The sequence below is a fragment of the Xiphophorus maculatus genome, chromosome 24, assembly GCF_002775205.1.
Source record: "Xiphophorus maculatus strain JP 163 A chromosome 24, X_maculatus-5.0-male, whole genome shotgun sequence".
Classification (NCBI taxonomy): Eukaryota; Metazoa; Chordata; class Actinopteri; order Cyprinodontiformes; family Poeciliidae; genus Xiphophorus; species Xiphophorus maculatus.
Genome location: NC_036466.1, coordinates 13,502,174 through 13,522,562, shown reverse-complemented (window position 1 = coordinate 13,522,562; position 20,389 = coordinate 13,502,174). Strand labels below are relative to the sequence as shown.

The 20,389-nt window shown below is 39.7% G+C and overlaps 1 protein-coding gene across 11 annotated transcripts in view; it reads right to left on the bottom strand.

The window, feature by feature from the left end:
• LOC102218766 (NLR family CARD domain-containing protein 3-like) overlaps positions 1-19,977 on the bottom strand; it is a 45,728-nt gene extending 25,751 nt beyond the window's left edge. For 2 of the 11 annotated variants that reach the window (XM_023329681.1, XM_023329676.1), the window contains exons 1-4: positions 12,001-12,361; positions 5,950-6,083; positions 1,172-1,212; positions 126-407 (exon numbers count right to left, since the gene is read on the bottom strand). In XM_023329681.1, coding sequence (XP_023185449.1) covers positions 126-407; positions 1,172-1,205 — 316 coding nt within the window. In that variant the 5' untranslated portion in view covers positions 1,206-1,212; positions 5,950-6,083; positions 12,001-12,361. Of the gene's footprint in view, positions 1-125; positions 408-1,171; positions 1,213-4,184; positions 4,353-5,949; positions 6,084-10,012; positions 10,055-12,000; positions 12,362-18,737 lie in introns of those variants that run through there. The other 9 variants (XM_023329679.1, XM_023329678.1, XM_023329677.1 and 6 more) reach the window with 9 other exon arrangements.
• Between the last annotated feature and the right edge of the window lie 412 nt (positions 19,978-20,389).

Sequence of the window (20,389 nt, the reverse complement as noted above, 5' to 3'; positions counted from 1 at the left end):
TCCATAGTTTTTCACCTACAGCTCAGCAGGAGGTGTTCAACCATAGTGCTCCATTTTTTGTTATAACTGTAGTCACTGTTGGATGAGTTCACTTCCACTCAGTCATGATTGGTGAAGGGACTAACCTAAATCAGAGGAGTTAGAGGACAAACTCAGCTGATTGGACAGGGCAGGATCTATAAAGTGAAGACGTTTGATCATCAATCTGCAGGCTCTCTGTCCTTTCATCCTCACAGCATCTATGGTCTCCCGGGCCTTGTTTGCTGTTATTTGGTTCCCTTCAAGTATTGCCCGTTTCTCCGAAAGATTAAAGACACCGTCTGTTTCCAGGTCATCGAGGAGCTGAATCAGGATTTCCTCAGAAACTCTCTTCACAAACTCACTGCGAACTTTGAAAAGTTTTTCCTCTGCAGGCAGAAACAGAAACAGGATTCATTCAAACTGACGTCTGAGAGAAAAACATGATGCAGATCAACTCTTCATGTTGCTCCATCCAGAGATTCCCCTCAGAGTCTGTTGATCAGCTCCTCAGGTCTAAACCTGTTGTTGTGTTTCTGCCTCATATCTGAGTGATGACCACTGATTCTGTCTACATGAGAACAAATGAAGCTTCTGGTTCATCACTTTATTTCCTCACTGCAGGAAGAACAATAAAACAAACACCTTCTAAATATAGAGCTGCACTATTTTAGAAAAACAGAAAATTCCGATATTATTGGTAAATATTGTGATGAAAATATTGAACAATCAAACATTTTCCATTTTTTACCATCATCAGGTCTTCACTTCCGTCTCTAAGCTTTAGCATCTTTGTCACCAAATGTTGGAATAAAAGGAACAGCAAGTCTTTCCATCTGAGATAATAAATTAGTAATAAATGATGTGATTACTGGATAAATTAATGAGTGTATATAGTAAATATTCCTGAAGTATCAGAGCTGCTGGCCTGTTCTTCACTTTGGTTCCTTTTAGTTCTGTTTCCATCTGAGTTCAGTTTTTACCTTCAGGTTTCACAGAAACTCACAATGTTTCCACCAGAGCTTCACTGAACAGGAAGCATGAAAACAATAAATACACACTGAGGCTGTGGTTCATCACATGGCAGCAACACAGGCTGTGATTGGTCAGTTTGTTCCTTTATGATGTTTAATTTCTGCTTCTGATCACTTACCAAAATCCTGCTGGACTTCCTGCTTCTGCGCCATCTTTTATCTGGAAAACATGAAGGATTTATTATGTTTCAGGCCTCATTTCATAAATAATTGAGTGATGATGAGAAGCAGCAGATATCATATAAAGACACAGAAGGATGAGGGGGACGAATCTGGACTGACAGAGTTTCATCCTGTTGAAACAAACCAAGTCCTGACTGGTTTTACTGAAGCTGTTATCTGGGACCAAACTGGAGAACTGAGAGGAATTGAAAAGGGGCCAAAACCTCTACAACCCTAAAGGCAACCCAATCAAAACGGCACAATGTAGAAATTTGAAACTTGGCACACAAAACCTTCAAGACCGGAAATAAACTATTGGAGGCAGGTCCAACATGTCAGCCATTTGGGGTCAAAGGTCATTTATGACATTTCACACATACTGAATTTTGACAAAGTTCAAGAAATTTAGATTAATTGGCTTTAACGCATCCGGGTCTTCCCAAACCAGAAGCCCTGGATGACTCAGGAGGTCCAGCGACTGCTAAAAACCAGGAATACCGCCTTCAGGTCTGGGGACAGGACCGTCTACAGTACAGCCCGAGCTAACTTGAAGAGCAGCATCAGAATGGCTAAGTCTGACTACAGGAGGAGGATAGAGGGCTACCTTGACAGCAACAACAGCATGCAGGTGTGGCAGGGAATCCAGCATCTCACCAACTACAGGACCAACCTCGCAGCTGCGGAAGGCGACGCCACGCTGGCAGAGGAGCTGAACCTCTTCTTTGCCCGCTTTGAGGTGAAGCCAACAGAGGCAGCCACACTACACCAAGCGACCCACAACACCACACCCCTCGTTGTAGAGGAGCATGAGGTGAGGCGCACACTGCGGGCCGTCAACCCAAGGAAGGCTGCTGGACCTGATGGCGTCCCTGGACGTGTCCTGAAAGACTGCGCCGATCAGCTGGCTGGAGTCTTTACCAGGATCTTCAACCAGTCCCTAGCCCTGTCTACAGTCCCATCCTGCCTGAAATCTTCCACCATAGTCCCCATACCCAAGAAACCTCACATCTCCTGCCTCAACGACTACCGGCCAGTGGCACTAACCCCTGTGGTGACGAAGTGTTTTGAAAAACTGGTCCGGGGTCACATCACAGCACTTCTCCCTCCTGGCTTTGACCACCACCAGTTCGCCTACAGAGCCAACAGATCCACAGAGGACGCTGTGATCACGGCCCTCCATGCTGCTCTGTCACATCTGGAGCAGCAGGGGAGCTATGTGCGGATGCTCTTTGTAGACTACAGCTCTGCTTTTAATACCATCCTCCCTCACAGACTGGTGGACAAATTGGGGGACCTGGGCCTCCCTCACTCCACCTGCATGTGGATTCTGAGCTTCCTGACCAACCGACAGCAGAGAGTTAGGGTGGGAAAACATACATCCACTGCCCTCAGCCTTAGTACTGGCTCTCCACAGGGCAGTGTGCTGAGCCCCCTGCTGTATTGTCTGTACACATACGACTGCACCTCTGCCCACCACAGCAACACCATCATCAAGTTTGCTGATGACACCACAGTGGTGGGGCTCATCTCAGGAGGCGACGAGTCCGCCTACAGGGGTGAGGTGGAGCGGCTGTTGCAGTGGTGCAGGGAGAACAATCTGCTCCTCAACAACTCAAAGACAAAAGAACTCATAATAGATTACAGGAGGAATAAAACGGACATTACACCACTAACCATTGGGGGGAAATGTGTGGAGAGGGTAGCTGATTTCCGTTTCCTGGGGGTCCACATTGAGCAGGGCCTCACATGGAACATGAACACCTTGGAGCTGATAAAAAAGGCCCAGCAAAGACTGAACTTCCTGAGGGTTCTCAGGAGGAACAGCATCAAGGAGAAGCTGCTGGTGTCCTTCTACAAGTGCTCCATAGAGAGCATACTGACCTACTGTATCTGCGTCTGGTATAACAGCAGCACTACGGCTCAAAGGAAAGCTCTCCAAAGGGTTGTGAATACAGCCCAAAAAATCATTGGCTGCCCTCTCCCCTCACTGGAGGACCTGCACAGCGACCGCTGTCTAAGAAAAGCACAACACATCACAAAGGACACTTCTCACCCCGGACCTTCTCTGTTCACACTGCTGCCTTCAGGCAGAAGATACAGAGCAACCAGAACCAGAACCAACCGTCTCAGAGACAGTTTCTACCCGACAGCAATAACAAAACTAAATGCAATCAAAAACAACCATTAATCATCATGAATGATGGATGTGAGAATGTGGCTGTTCTTATTTATTAGTTTGTTTTTGTTTGTTTGTTTTTTGTGTTTTTTTTACCAGTTATTTGTTATTTCTTACATTGTGTGTGAATTGTGCAACAGTTATTTTTTGTTTTTAAGCATATGCACTGACTGATGGCACTTTTTAAATTTCGTTGTTCTTGTGACAATGACAATAAAGATTTATCTTATCTTAATACAGTTGGCATGCTTATAAACCTTGGAGGATTAAAAGTTATCAAAATGTTGAGGTTTCTCAGTCTGAAAAATCAGATTAGGGATTAATCTGAGACGCTAAAACCTGCTGAAGCCTGAAATATTCCTCCACTCCTCAGTGGAACAATCAGACCTTCATGAAAACAGAAAACAAACTGTCTCTGAAGTCTGACAATAATGAGAGGAATAATATATGAACATCTCTACCTGCTGTACAGAGAGGACAGCTGATTGTAATATGACTCAATAAGATCAATATTCATTCACCAAACACCATCATGTAATCTGAGATTCTTTGGTTCCACTGGATGTTGGGACAGATTGAGATTCCTGATAACTAGTTCATCTTCAGAGCTGATTACAGCAGACATCATCTCTCAGGACTGATTTAGCTCAGAACATAAACATTCAAAGTCAATGATTCTCATGTTTGGGTTCTGAAAATAATCACTATTCTTAAGGAAGATTCAACAAACTCTGCTTCTGTAAACTCTGAGTTAACTTAGCCTGAAACTGAGATCCTGGTTCCAAACTTTTTACCTCAAGATCAACAAGCTGAATATGACGAATCAAGAACCACAGGAAGTGGATTTCTGATGCTTTGATCCACCAGGTTCTGATGTCATTAGATTGTTGTTCCTCCAGAGGGCGCTGTTGCTTCTTTACAGCTTGATCAGCTTCCAACAACTGAACCACCTGCAGCCTGGACTGACATGAAGATTGATGAATAATTTGGTTGAAAATATGAAAACTATTAATCAGTTTTCTTCCACGTCACAATGATGCAACAGCTCATATAATACTAATATAATATAATTTATATATCACTTTGTTTTGGTCACATAAATATCAGGTTAACGGGGAAATGAAAATATGATGATGTTTAAAGGGTGTAAATAGTTTCATATGGTTTTGGATTTAAAGTCAGACTTTAAGTTTAGTTTTTGCTTTAAAAGTTTAGATAAATTATCCAATTCTGTCATTTATTAAAGCAAATATAAAACTTACTATTTAATAGAAAAACTGTTTAAAGACGTAAAAAACTGCTGTCTCAGTTCGTTCATCATGTTGGAGCAACACTAGATGGCGCCATTTTGTTTCTTTGCACAATCAGGTTCGCTACAGAGAAGAGAAACAACCGAACCACTAGGGTCAAAGGTCAAACTCCCGCCACCAACCTAAAGAGGAAAAGCTTCAGTGTTTCTAAAAAAACCTCTAAGTTAATTTATATTACATGAACAAACCCAAATATTTAACACTAAAGCAAAAATAGAGTTAAAAAAACCTCTAAATATTCACATTTGTGGGGAGAAGTAGATTTCTTTAATTCATCAAAATAAAAAAAATAAAATGTTTAAAACTTAAACAGTTTCAAAACAACAAAACATTTATTACTGTCATTGACTGTATTAAGTGATTGAAACATAAAATACATAAACAGGTTTATTTTTAAGTGTTAACAGTTGTATAGATTATTAGAAATTAGTCTGATTCAACCAATAATTTAGCAGATTTGTGATTTTCTAATAAACAATCATTTAAAAATCCAAATGAGAGAAAATGAGCGACGGTCAGACTGGAGGACAGTTTTCTTCTGCTTTAACCTCTGAGCTCTCCAGGACAAATATGACATTTTTAATCATTTTTCTTTTTTATAAAGTCAAAATGCTTTTTAAATAAAAAAATAAAAACTCGACATATTTGATCCAAAATGGCCGACTTCCTGCTGGGTGTGTAAATCGGGTCCAATAGTCATTTTTATCGGTTCTGATGGTTTGATGTTTTAACTCAGTTACATAGATTTAAATAACAGCAGTGGGTGGGGCGGATGTTTTTACATACTCTAGGGGGCGCTGTGTTGTTATTTCACCATAATCACTTATTATTGATCAATAATTGATTGAAATGTGATCAGCTGTCCTCTGTCACCACAGACTGATTCAATCTGGATTTTCTACTGATAAAAGCCCAGAGAAATCCTCTCTGATCAATAAATTATTGACTTCATATTGAAATATTTTCCATCCACCAACCAGGAACCCAGATATCTCAGCCGGGCCACAAACACTCAGAACCTACTGGTACCAGTTTGACTCCACTATGAAACTGGGAGCAAACTCAGCTTGTTGTCTGGGTTACAGATGAAAACTCAGAGAAAACCAGAGTTCCTGATTGAAACCAGGTGCTGCAGCTCTGCATCATAAACAGAACCAGAACCAGGCCCAGTTCTGGTTCTGTCCAGCAGCTCAAAGAGAGAAAACCCAGTCAGGACTGGAAACCAGAAGAATGTGGAGTTAAAACTCACCTGATCAGATCTTTGCTTCTCCTTCTGTTCACACAAACCGAGTCGGAGCGACTGGAGAACCGGACCTGATTCTCCAGAACTTGAACCCGACCCACCTGAGGCTCCGCCCCCTCTCAAAGCACAGGTGTGGTCACCTATTGAAAAGACAAGAATCCTGTCTGATCATTGTTACCAGGAACTAAATGTTTTTAAAAACTAATTAACATTTTAGTTTAAAGATTCTTTATGTTTTAAATATATTTAGTATTTTTAATCAATATTTTATTAAATTAATGGAGATTTTCAGCTTTAATCAGATTTTTATTTATAAAGAACTTTATGAAACAACCAAATGTTGCACCAAATTTCTTCTCAGCAACAATAAAAGAGCAATAAATCACTAATAATATTTTCTTCTGGTTCTGATCTGATCAGCTTGTAGATATTAAATCTGAGGGTCCAGGATTGAACCTTGGGGTTCCCCACATTCTCTTCAACCTGATGAGACGTTTCCTACTGACACAAACAAGTCCCAGTTCTTCAGGTCAGACTGGAACCAGTCCAGAACTGGACCAGAGAGTCTGACCAGTTCTCCAGTCTCTTCTATAAAATGTCATGATGCTGCACTGAGTCCAACAGAACCAAGAACCTTCATGTTTCTCCACATGTTGACACGACCGTCTGTTAATATGTTCATATTTTATTAAATACAGATTTTATGAATTTATGTAATCATGTTTAATGTTGATATGAAGAAAACTTTCCATGATGATTCTCACCTGATCCTCCCTCCTTCATTCCTGAACAGGAAGTTTTTTAAACTTTGGCCTCTTTTAGCCTGGAACCAGGCTAAAAGAGGCCAAGAATCCCCAGTATATAAACTGGACCCAGTGTTCCCAGTATATAAACTGGACCCAGAATCCCCAGTATATAAACTGGACCCAGTGTTCCCAGTACATAAACTGGACCCAGTGTTCCCAGTACATAAACTGGACCCAGAATCCCCAGTATATAAACTGGACCCAGAATCCCCAGTATATAAACTGGACCCAGTGTTCCCAGTACATAAACTGGACCCAGAATCCCCAGTATATAAACTGGACCCAGAATCCCCAGTATATAAACTGGACCCAGAGTCCCCAGTATATAAACTGGACCCAGTGTTCCCAGTACATAAACTGGACCCAGAGTCTCCAGTATACAAACTGGACCCAGTGTTCCCAGTATATATACTGGACCCAGTGACATCATAGAAACTTTAGTGAAAGTTTCACAGCAACTTAAAGGTTAATATTCTCTACAATCCCAGTAAAAAACAAAAATAAAATGGCCTAGTCCAAGTTTATGATGCAAAGTTAAAAGAACCAAATCCAGAACCTCATCCTGGATTCTCCGTCAGCAGCAGAACTTCTGTCACTTTGGACCAAAACGTCCTCAGTGTTTATTTAAGAGTTTTTTGCACTAGTTGCTTTAATTTGACAGTCATCCAACAGGAAGTGGACAGAGAGGGAGGACAGACGCAGCAAAGGACCTGAGGACAGAGTCCAACTCAGGACTGCAGTGGTCTACACAGCCTCTAGGGGGCGCCGCTGGAACCGCGTCACCATGCCGACCCTGTTGTGGTCAACTTTAGTTTATAGTTCCACTTTGGTCAATCATTGATATTTTTGTACAATTTAAAGTGTCTGAACTCACCTGGTTCATCTTCTGGTAAAAACCAGTTTAGTGACGTGATTGAGACGAGAGGACTAGTGATGGAAAAAGTCACTACTAGTAAACAATCAACTAGTTGCTGCAACATCCAGTTCAGAGACAATCTGAGTCGTTGCTCCTCACATTGTTGATGGTTTTTGTTTTCGTGCAACATTTTCATCATTTCATCACCTACGGAGCTTTTCCCATGAACTGGTAAAGTCTCCGCTCTTTACTGGAAGATTCCTCTTTTTGCCGTTGGAACTGGTGTGAAAGATTCTCCCTGCAGCTCCAAACTCTCTGTCCACAACAACTTCCTCTTTTCTCACAACACGTCTGTTCAGTTCCTCGTCTTACTGATGAATGTTTTAGACATTTGCAACCAGAATATCATAGAAGTAACAAAGACTGACTTTCTACATCACATGACTTTCCATTATTGATATTATTGTTCAATATTAATATTTGTAACATTGAATTATCCAAAGTTATCAGAAATAATCTGCCTGCTACAATTTCAACTTGTGGATTTTATAATCAATACAGCTTTGATCAACTTTCCATCAGACAGAAAGAAAAAGATTCAAGTATTTTTCATCCAACATTTGAGCCCTTCATGGTTTGTACCAACGTCTCATCCTGTTGGTTTGACATGTTTCCTTGTTTTACTAGTTTTAGGTTCATTTCTAAAACCCTCACCATGACCTGCTTCTACAAACTGGCCTTTTTCTTAAAGGGCCGGGAGAAAACTGGCAAAGTTAAATCAGTTTTATGTCTAGATGACCAACAACATGCTGCCTAAACTTCTGGAAACTTCATCCTTTCACTATTAATCCTGAATTATCAGCATAGAATAAATAGGATATTCCTAGATTATTTATTTAATACCAACTAAAAATGAAACATCTAATTGTCAGATCTGGTCTTGTTACTCGTCTCCATCCTGAGGTTGCATCGTCCTAAAGTCAAATCTCTCTGTGTTCTCATAATTTCTGAGTGGATATGAGGACAAAAACCCTGAATATTGTCCAAGGGGTCAAAGGTCAGAGTGGTCAGCTCCAGTTTCCCCAGCTGGTCCAGAACAACGTGACCAGTGATCTCTCTTCACTGAAACAACGGAGCAAACTAAATAAACTCGGCGTCGCTTTAAGAAGAGCAGGAAGCCAAGATGGCCGCCTTTCCTGCTGCTCCGTCTCCACTCTCTGCAGTCCCAGCAGGAAGTGGAGACTCTTTCACAGGAAGTGGCTCTGCATGCTGGCTACAAACGCTGAACGCATCAGAGAACAGCGCGGCGTTCCCGACTCCCAGAGAAACTCGGTGAGGCAAAGCGACCAAAGCAGCTTCATTCATGAAGCTCTATGAAATATTCACAGGTCAACAAACAAACCACCTGCAGCAACGAGAGAAACGCAAGTTTAGAGAGTCAACCTGACATGAACAGAGCCGGATTTAATCCGGGTTCCAGGTTTACCATCTGATCCGTCTCAACTCCCAGAATGCACCAGGTTAACACATTAACATGGCAGCACCAGGTCCAGTTCTGGTTCTGCTCACTGACCTCTTAGCCTCCTCCAGCCTGCACAGGTATAGGTAGGCCACGTTCTGGAGCCACAATGATGCTGATCAGTGATATGAACTGGATTCTGAACCGAATCCTGAGACGGATTCAAGCTGCAGCTTCAACATCAGATCCAGACTGTTGTTGCGCAACATCCCCCCTTCTCTCTCTACTTCCTCTCTCTCTCTCTACTTCCTCTTCTGAGAGGGGAGATGTGCTACCAGCTCTCCTTCTAACGGGTTAATTGAGTTTCCTAAATCTGCTGGGATTAATCCAGAACTGAAGTAAACTCTGTTTAAACTGGTTTCCAGAAACGATTCACCTGGTTTCTGACGGCCACCATCCAGGTGTCCCACCCTTCTTCCCCCTGTGAATTAGCCAGACTGAGCAGCCTACAGCCAACTAGTTTCACAGAGCACACCTGTTAACGGTCCTTCTCTAAATTACAACTTGCTCTTGTTACTGAACCAGGTAGGTTTTAGTGACTCAGTGAGTCCCAAGGATGACGTTTTAAATTTGGGCTACCAGCAACCTATAAAACATTTTCCACCTCTTCCTCTCCAGAATCAAACATCACAGCTATTTTACAACCATCAAAGAACTTTAAGGTGACTCATTAACTGAATGTCCACAACATCTTTTAGATTTTCTTTATGCTAAATATTTTATTAGTAAGGCATTTTTGCAAGGGTCAGTACAGCTTAATTCAGTAGCAGAAATAATCAAATAAGTAAAATCAATCATCTAGTCTATCTTTCCCTACTGCTGACACTGAGAACTAAAAAGGGAACCTTTGAGAGAGACGGACGGAGTTTGGTGTTTCGAACCCCAGACCTGGCCTGATGATGAAGAAGGTGCTGCAGCAGGAGGAAGATGTTGATCGATGAAGGCAGGGATCTCTGTAGGTCTGATGAGCTTCTTCTCCGCATGGATGGTGAGGTCACACAGGACTTGGTGCTGGCAGGAAGGAAGGCACCAGTTCTTCTTCTTCTTCTTTGTTCTTTGTTCTTTGTCTTTATCTTCGTCTTTGGGCTCTGAACCCAGCTGATGAGAGAAGTGCGATGTGAAGCCACAGGTTGTGGGCCTGACGGGTTGGTCCCCATGAGAAGGACAGTCTTCGGCTCTGTGGCCCCGGCTCTTCTTCAGCTGCAGAGTTCTTTGTCCATCTGGATCTCGGCTCGAAGCTGCCCGGAGGATCCAACCAAAGGTTCCTCTTTTGCACCCACCTATTATAGGGTTTATCCACCTTTTGGTGCGTTAGCATTGGCTAGCACTGATGCTGTGCTTGTTTCATTGGCTGACTGCTTGGACAGATGATCTCATATCCATCAGTGTCTTAGAGACATTTCCTGATGTCTGTGCTGATGTCTCAGGGTTGCTCAACTTCCTATGTCCATTGCCTGCGCAACCTTTTCTCTGAAACGTTCATGTTGTTCAACAATCTGTTTCCATATAAGGCGTTGATCATCTCTGCTCTCCTGTTAGTTCCCCTTTTTCCCTTAACCTTTCACCTTTCACCTACCATCTACCTCCAACATATCAGTGATGTTTAATTGCAGTTACACCTTTTTACACCATTTCAAGTTCAATGTCAAAATCACATTTATATCACATTTATTTTCTTTAGCTTCTCTGATTTAGCATTCATTTATAATTTTATAACCATAACTTATTAATTACTCTTAATATAATCTTAATGTGAGTTATTACAGATGGTTTCTGAAAAGAAATTATTCTAATTATTTGATACCTAAGTTACAGTTACTTGTTTTTCTTGTGTTCCCACAAATGTAAGTTTAAGTATTATTACAAGTAAACCAATATTAATATAAGTATTTTACTTTGAATCTTATCCAATTACTCAAAATGTTTCGATTTCATTCTTTAAAACTTTCATGCTTTAAAATAAGGAATAGTCTCATTTATTTTTATAAATCTGCAGGCTGGAAACATACTTCCTCTTTTTCCAGGAAACCTGCTTTTCCTGTTTCATGACTCTCTCTGACTGACTATGATTTCTTATGATTAGATAGAGAAAAGAATTAAAGCAAAATTTGCATGAGACAAAAACAAAACACAACCAGATTTATTTTATTGACATTCAAGTTTACTGTTGGGCCTTGATGTCACTTGAGTGATTCATTTTAAAGATAACTTTATTTATTATAACTGTTAAACTAAAATCTCCAGCATGGGGAAGTGGGATGAGCTCGGATTTTCTTGACAAGACAAAGATTCTTCTTCATAAAGAACATTTCAGTCTCTGAACCAAGGAACTGATTTCATGAAGACAAGAGAGTCAACAGAGCAGACATGATGTCACAGTCAGAGAGGGAACCGGGTCAGAGATGGAACCGGGTCAGAGATGGAACCGGGTCAGAGATGGAACCGGGTCAGAGAGAGAACCGGGTCAGGGAGGGAACCGGGTCAGAGAGGGAACCGGGTCAGAGATGGAACCGGGTCAGAGAGAGAACCGGGTCAGAGAAAGAACCGGGTCAGAGAGGGAACCGGGTCAGATATGGGGCTGCTGTTAATGTTATTTAAATACTTTTATAAATTTGACAGTAATTTCAGTTTGAAATGATTAAAATTTAATTTGCTGCTCTTGAATAAAAGTTTATTGTTTCAGAGAGAAAAACAACAGAAGTAAAATTTATTACTTCAAATGAAAGCTAACAGAGGAACTGGTTTCTATGGCTCTAGAGGGCAGAAACCGCCCTGCTCTGATATTAATAAATTCAGTTCGCGGCTCTGCAGCTAAAACATCAACATCATTCTGACTGTCTCCAGGATAATTTAACTTTTCATAAATATTTTCCTACCTTCAGACCGGAAGCTCAGCATCTTATCGTCTAAACCAGAGTTGTAGAGCTTTGATTCAGCTCTGTTGGAGCTGAAGCTCCAGTTTAGGAGCCACAGCTGCTGCTGGAGCCTGTTAGCATCGTTAGCATCGCTAGCTCCGCTCAGAGTCTCTGCGGGCTGTTTTCATCTCTGTGGAGCTGCTTCTAGTTCACACTGACAGATAAAACATTGATTTCATGTTAAAGTAGAAAGAAGATTTAAGAAATAAAACAGCAGAAACACGAAGAAAGCAACAAGGGCTTCATTAGCCGATCAGGAGCGGGAAACTAGCTAACTGCTAACTTTGCCTTCTGCCCCCTAGTGGACTCACTGTGTAACTACAACAACCAGAGTAAAGCTAGAGAGCTGATATGTGAAAAGCACTTCCTTTGGGTTCTTTCAGAGTAAAACACAAGGAACTAAATTCTCCTGTAAATACATTTTAGCTCGTTAGTTTATTATATTATCAGAAAGCATAAGTGTGTAATTTTATTAGGATGTTATATAAATTATATAATTGGGCTCGGAAGCCAAATGATCGTAATTATACTGTTTTCTAGAAAAAAAAAAAAATTCATTAATATTCTCCTGACTAAACCGGAAACGCAGCATATGTATGTAAATAACACATCTATATATTAAATCAGCTGTCAGTCCATTAGACAGACCATAATAACATTAATATTTATAATAATAAAGATATAAACGTGATCAACTTAACAGAAATCAGAAACCAGCTGCAGCTCTACAAACTCACCTCTATATTCAGAGCGGGGAATTTCCGCCCTCTGGTGGCCATAGTGGGAACTACAGTCCTGAGAATGCTGCATTATTTACATTTAATATCCACTTAATGTGGAGTTTAGAGAAAAACTAACAGTCTTCCTGAGTCATATTGACAGTTTACTGACTCAAATATTATCCTGACATTTTTCAATTCACTGTTTGGAGTTATATATATATAATAAAAACAGTTTTAAATCATAAAATAAAGCTGCTGTGTTAAACTCTTACAGTTTTTTTCTGATCACTGAATAAAATTCTGCAGTGACTTTTATTTAACGACAGTAATGTAAGCTGACTTGATCTGACTTTATAACATTTAAAATTATAATAAAGATAAACATCCGGTTGAACAATTTCCATGCAGAATGTCTGTAGTTATGATAGTTCACCACCAGAGGGCAGTAAGAACTCAATCAACCATCATAAAACTGATAAACTTTTAACTTTTTACTAAATAGTTTCTAATGACAACAGCTATATTAACTTAATCCTGTGAATAATAATCTATATATTTCATACTTGTATGTTATTAGAGATGGAGATTAATTATTAAAATAATTTAGACACAAAGTGAAAAACAACTACTTAGAAAGTAATAATTTCTATTACTCTAGATGAAAATGTAGCTGAAAGAAAATTATATTTTATTCTGTAAAACTCCTAGAAATATTAACTGAGGATAATTTTGAGAATCAAAGTCTCAAAAAGCTACAAATATTAAGAAAAACATATTTATTAGTGATAAGTTTCAACCAGCTGAGATCAGAGCATCAAGCTGGATAAAACCACCTAAAGGACAATTAATAAAATTAAAAAGTCAAAAAGGCTTTAAAAAAATATCTGAGCAATATAGTAAACAGATTATTTAAGTTTTATTTTTATTTTTTGGAAGAGACTCGCTCTCTACCGCCCTCTTGTGGTCACACCCTGTAACAACACACTAAAATCCTTTATACTAGTTTATTAATAAATTAATAAGTGATTATTAATTTCCTTTGTCCTTTATACTAGTTTAATAATAAATTAATGAGTGATTATTAATTTCCTTTGTCCTTTATACCAGTTTAATAATAAATTAATGAGTGATGATCAGTGAACTGAAGGACAGTCGCTGCTGTTCAGCATCAGAGTTTAAATCTGCAGCTGCTGATAATCAGTTTGTGTGTAAAACAAGCTGCTGCTGGAGCCTGTTAGCATCGTTAGCATCGCTAGCTCCGCTCAGAGTCTCTGCGGGCTGTTTTCATCTCTGTGGAGCTGCTTCTAGTTCACACTGACAGATAAAACATTGATTTCATGTTAAAGTAGAAAGAAGATTTAAGAAATAAAACAGCAGAAACACGAAGAAAGCAACAAGGGCTTCATTAGCCGATCAGGAGCGGGAAACTAGCTAACTGCTAACTTAGCCTTCTGCTCCCTAGTGGACTCGGTGTGTAACTACAACAACTAGAGTAAAGCTAGAGAGCTGATATGTGAAAAGCACTTCCTTTGGGTTCTTTCAAAGTAAAACACAAGGAGCTAAATTCTCTTCAGTACATTTTAGCTCGTTAGTTTATTATATTATCAGAAAGCATAAGGCTGTAATTTTATTAGGATGTTATATAAATTATATAATTGGGCTCTGAAGCCAAATTATCGTAATTATACTGTTTTCTAGAAAAAAATAAATATTTCATTAATATTCTTCTGACTAAACCGGGAACGCAGCAAATGTATGTAAATAACACATCTATATATTAAATCATCTGTCAGTCCATTAGACAGACCATAATAATATTAATATTTATAATGAGAAAGATATAAACGTGATCAACTTAACAGAAATCAGAAACCAGCTGCAGCTCTACAAACTCACCTCTATATTCAGAGCGGGGAATTTCCGCCCTCTGGTGGCCATAGTGGGAACTACAGTCCTGATAATGCTGCATTATTTACATTTAATATCCACTTAATGTGGAGTTTAGAGAAAAACTAACAGTCTTCCTGAGTCATATTGACAGTTTACTGACTTATATATTATTCTGACATATTTTAATTCACTGTTTATAGTTATAAATGTAATAAAAACAGTTTTAAATCATAAAATGAAGCTGCTGTGTTAAACTCTTACAGGTTTTTTTCTGATCACTGAATAAAATTCTGCATTGACTCTTTTTTTAACGACAGTAATGGAAGCTGACTTGATCTAACTTTATAACATTTAAAATTATAATAAAGATAAACATCCGGTTGAATAATTTCCATGAAGAATGTCTGTAGTTATGATAGTTCACCACCAGAGGGCAGTAAGAACTCAATCAACCATCATAAAACTGATAAACTTTAAACTTTTCACTAAATAGTTTCTAATGACAACAGCTATATTAACTTAATCCTGTGAATAATAATCTATGTATTTCATACTTGTATGTTATTAGAGATGGAGATTAATTATTAAAATAATTTAGACACAAAATGAAAAACAACTACTTAGAAAGTAATAATTTCTATTACTCTAGATGAAAACGTAGCTGAAACAAAATTACATTTTATTCTGTAAAACTCCTAGAAATATTAACTGAGGGTAATTTTGAGAATCAAAGTCTCAAAAAGCTACAAATATTAAGAAAAACATATTTATTAGTGATAAGTTTCAACCAGCTGAGATCAGAGCATCAAGCTGGATAAAACCACCTGAAGGACAATGAATAAAATTAAAAAGTCAAAAGAGCTTTAAAAAATATCTGAGCAATATAGTAAACAGATTATTTAAGTTTTATTTTTATTTTTTGGAAGAGACTCGCTCTCTACCGCCCTCTTGTGGTCACACGCTGTAACTACACATTAAATCCTTTATACCAGTTTAATAATAAATTAATGAGCGATTATTAATTTCCTTTGTCCTTTATACTAGTTTAATAATAAATTAATGAGTGATGATCAGTGAACTGAAGGACAGTCGCTGCTGTTCAGCATCAGAGTTTAAATCTGCAGCTGCTGATAATCAGTTTGTGTGTAAAACAAGCTGCTGCTGGAGCCTGTTAGCATCGTTAGCATCGCTAGCTCCGCTCAGAGTCTCTGCGGCTGTTTTCATCTCTGTGGAGCTGCTTCTAGTTCACACTGACAGATAAAACATTGATTTCATGTTAAAGTAGAAAGAAGATTTAAGAAATAAAACAGCAGAAACACGAAGAAAGCAACAAGGGCTTCATTAGCCGATCAGGAGCGGGAAACTAGCTAACTGCTAACTTAGCCTTCTGCCCCCTACTGGACTCACTGTGTAACTACAACAACTAGAGTAAAGCTAGAGAGCTGATATGTGAAAAGCACTTCCTGTGGGTTCTTTCAAAGTAAAACACAATGACCTAAATTCTCCTGTAAATACATTTTAGCTCGTTAGTTTATTATATTATCAGAAAGCATAAGTGTGTAATTTTATTAGGATGTGATATAAATTATATAATTGGGCTCTGAAGCCAAATTATCGTAATTATACTGTTTTCTAGAAAAAAATAAATATTTCATTAATATTCTTCTGACTAAACCGGAAACGCAGCATATGTATGTAAATAAAACATCTATATATTAAATCAGCTGTCAGTCCTTTAGACAGACCATAATAATATTAATATTTATAATAATAAAGATATAAACGTGATCAACTTAACAGAAATCAGAAACCAGCTGCAGCTCTACAAACTCACCTCTATATTCAGAGCGGGGAATTTCCGCCCTCTGGTGGTCATAGTGGGAACTACAGTCCTGATAATGCTGCATTATTTACATTTAATATCCAATTAATGTGGAGTTTAGAGAAAAACTAACAGTCTTCCTGAGTCATATTGACAGTTTACTGACTCATATATTATCCTGACATATTTTAATTCACTGTTTGGAGTTATATATGTAATAAAAACAGTTTTAAATCATAAAATAAAGCTGCTGTGTTAAACTGTTAAAGATCGTTTTTCTGGTCAGACTGAATAAAATCCTGCAGTGACTCTTATTTAACGACAGTAATGGAAGCTGACTTGATCTAACTTTATAACATTTTAAATTAAAACAAAGATAAAAATCCGGTTGAACAATTTCCATTGATGATGTAAATGATGAATAAATCCAGAAAGACGGCAGGGTGACCGATGGAGAAAGTCCTGATATGTGATGAAAATCGACTGTTTCATCTCATGTAGATCTGAACATATAAACTTATATCCAAGCATCATCATAGGTGGAGTCGTTGGTCCCGTCCGTATTAGCGCTGAATTTTCCTGCTGCCCTGAACACATCTTCAGTAAAACCAGCCTCACTGAGGCCAATAGACCAGCGCTACGTTGCAGGAAAACTCTGAAGCTTCTTGGCTGGTTTTGGCCTCTAAACTGAGACGCTCTCATATGAAGTGAAATGTTGCACATTATAGGTGCTGGAGATGACCTTTAACCCCTCGCTGTCCCAGGTTTTAGGTAGTGTGGAGGTGAAGAGCCAGACTCCTGATCTGCTGTGAGTGACGTGACGCTCGGTGGAAGTCCTGCATCCTGTTCCATCTTCATGTTGGAGACGTGAGGCTTTGCTTCTCCTGTCTGGGATTTGATGGGAAACGAGTCACAAGATTCAGATGATTTCACAGTCGTCACTTTGACGATGCAAACTCTGGTTCCTCTCAGTGTTTGGTCTGTCAGAACGCTGCTCAGGTTCCTCCTCAAGGTTTTCCTGCTTTTCTTTAAAGTTGTACGACTTTAAATCCACACAAATAAACCATAGAAAGTCGGTTATTATCTCATCTTCTAATGCAAATTTTCATCCGTCAACAAAAGCTGGAAAACAAAACTGTTCTCCTGGAACAACAGCTGTTCAAACTGATCCATCACATCTGTGAGCAACATGGAGTTTATCTCTGTTTCATTTCAACTTTGACCTTTTATTCCTTCCTGTTGCATCAGAAACTTCCCGTCCTTAAAGTGAATCAGACGGTTTGAGTGAAACCAGGTTTCAGGTGGACTGAAGTCGTCTTCACTGTGAACTTCATCAACTTTCTGCTTCACAACAAAACCTTTCAAAGCCAAACACACATCCAAGCAGCTGAGTCACAAATGATCCAAGTTCAAATCTTGTGTTTCTTTTCTCTGGAGGATCTGCTCAGGACGTCTGGATCTGTTCTGAAGTGGATTTAATGCTACAGATCCGGAGGAAGTTTTAGTGTTTGGCTCTGAATCTATAGAGCTGCTATCATGTCTCATTTTAGCTCAAGTTTTTTCACCACAACAGAATAAAATCACATTTTGCCCCATTAACATGCTCTTTAAAGCTTTTTAAATGAAACTAGTACTTCATATTTCTGCTGAATTCAACTCTTCTAACTTGAACTCAGAGTATTTTTCTCTCTTCTGTTCCTGCAGATCATCAAACAGATCAGATGAAAAATAAAACTGAAAATCTTCAACATCCTGATCGACGTCTGGAAACTATTTGAAATAGAAACGTAAAATGTTCTGAGGTCGGTGACCGCCGCGTCGTCGGCCTGTTGCTACACCTGCACGTGAAACCAGCAGAAACGCTGTCGCCATGGAAACGCTACGGGGACAGCTCTGGTCCAAACATGGAGGAGGCAGCATCATGCTGAGGGGAAGCTGGTCCCAGTTGATGTGAGTCATTTTGATGCTTTTCAAGGTCATAGTGAAAGTAAAAAGCTTCAACATATAAAACATTATTTTATTAAGATAAATATAGCCTTCTCAAAAATAAAAACACTTTTTACTCTGAAGAATTTTAAAGAACTCATAAAATTATAATTAGTTTTATTATAATGAAACTATTTTGGATAAAAACCAAATTAAAAACTAAAACTTTTTATAATAATGACAAAAAAGAATCTGAATTTGTAATAAAAACAAAATAAAAGCCAATAAAAAGAGAAAAGTGTTTAAAGCCATAAAGTAGAAAGATAAATAAAGCGTACTTCTTGAGGAGGAGTCGGTCCAGCGCTCCGTCTGAGGTCGTCTCCATGGCGACCTTCAGCGTCTCCTTGACCTCTTTGAGCCGAGGGTCTCCGGTCCGACGCCCCGTGGATTTCAGAGCCTGAAGGCAGAGACGGCGAGGCGGACGGCGTCTCCGTGTCCGTCCTCTGGAGACTCACGCTGGGACGTCCTCCTGTCCCTCTGCCATGGTGGAGAACAGCAGATCCTCCAGGACGGCAGGACGCCGCCTTCCTTCTCCTGCAGGAAACACAGAGAGGCGGCGGCATGATGCTGCCACCGCCGGGCCCCCGAGGGCCGCCGGTGTCTGGGTGCTGCAGCAGCAGCAGGAACGAGCTGCGGCGATGAAGGCCTGGAGGAGTCTTCATCACTCTGGGAGGTTTCCATGACAACTGTCAGCAAATCTCAGTCTGTTTTCTGCTAATGTCAAAAAAACACAATTTCACTGTTGCAGTGTTTCCATGAAATAAGAAATGAAATTAAAACCACATGTGAATAATTTATCTCCAGAGAAAAGTCATTAATATTCATGGCAGACACGGATGGAAAGTTCAAACTCATAACTCAGCCATGGTGGCGCTAGCGCTCATCATCTATCAGCCAATCAGAGGAGACGTCAGCGTCTCGTTCAGGCCTTGGAGCGATAAGCCCCGCCTACTGTGAAGCGGCTACCTGTGCTGCGTTTTGGGAAATTGTATTTTGACAGAAGAGCGGTGGATTCAACATGTTGGAACGACTCTCAGCTTTTTCTCACCTGATGCTGTGAAGCTCTGGAGGAGCCAGAAAAAACTAAAACAAACCATTATCCTCCAAACACTTCCTGCCGTCTTCCTGGTTTCCGCCCAGCAGTAACATCCGGCTGTTGATCACGTGACTCGTGGTGTGAAAAAGTGTTTCGATTGGCTGAAAAACCTCCTCATGCTACCGCTAAAACTTTCATCCAAACCCCTCAGTGGGTTTATTCCGTTACATTTCTCAGTTTTTATAGTTGATGGAAACGGAGCGACTGTGGAGGGACACAAACGATGAGGGCGGGAATCGAACCAGCAACCCACCGACTGCAGGATGAACTCCTGCTGCTCCTGTTCTGATTTCCTTCACATTTGAGTTTCATCCACCAGAACATGATTTAATCCTGTTCCTGTTATTCCATGTAACATTCTGGAATAAAACCAGGGATTTAATCCACACAATGTTCAGATTTTTCTCCTTCCATGTTTCCAGCTGGTGGCCTCAGAGAACAGAAGATGTTTTAAAAGCAAAACTTTAAACCAGAATGAAAAACTAAAGCAGCATCAAGCTGCATTGTAGCTGAAAAACCCATTGAGCTTCAGTGAAGCGGCTGAGATGAATCGTTCTCACCTCCATGTCCAACTGGAAACTCCTGACAGCAAAAACTGCAGAAAGTTTTAATCCCGTCGCCACTGACAGGCTGAACCAGATTCTTTGCTTCTCATTCCTGCTGCAGCTGCAGAGTCTCTTGTTCTTTCTAGTTTCCTCCGTATGAATCTAGGAGAGAAATGTTTCTAATTAGATGTGACCTCTGACCTGAAGAATCCTCTGCAGACGAAGCTCATCTGCACTTTTTTCTTCTTCTTCTATTTTTATGGAAGTTGGTAAAAAACTTAAAGTGTCG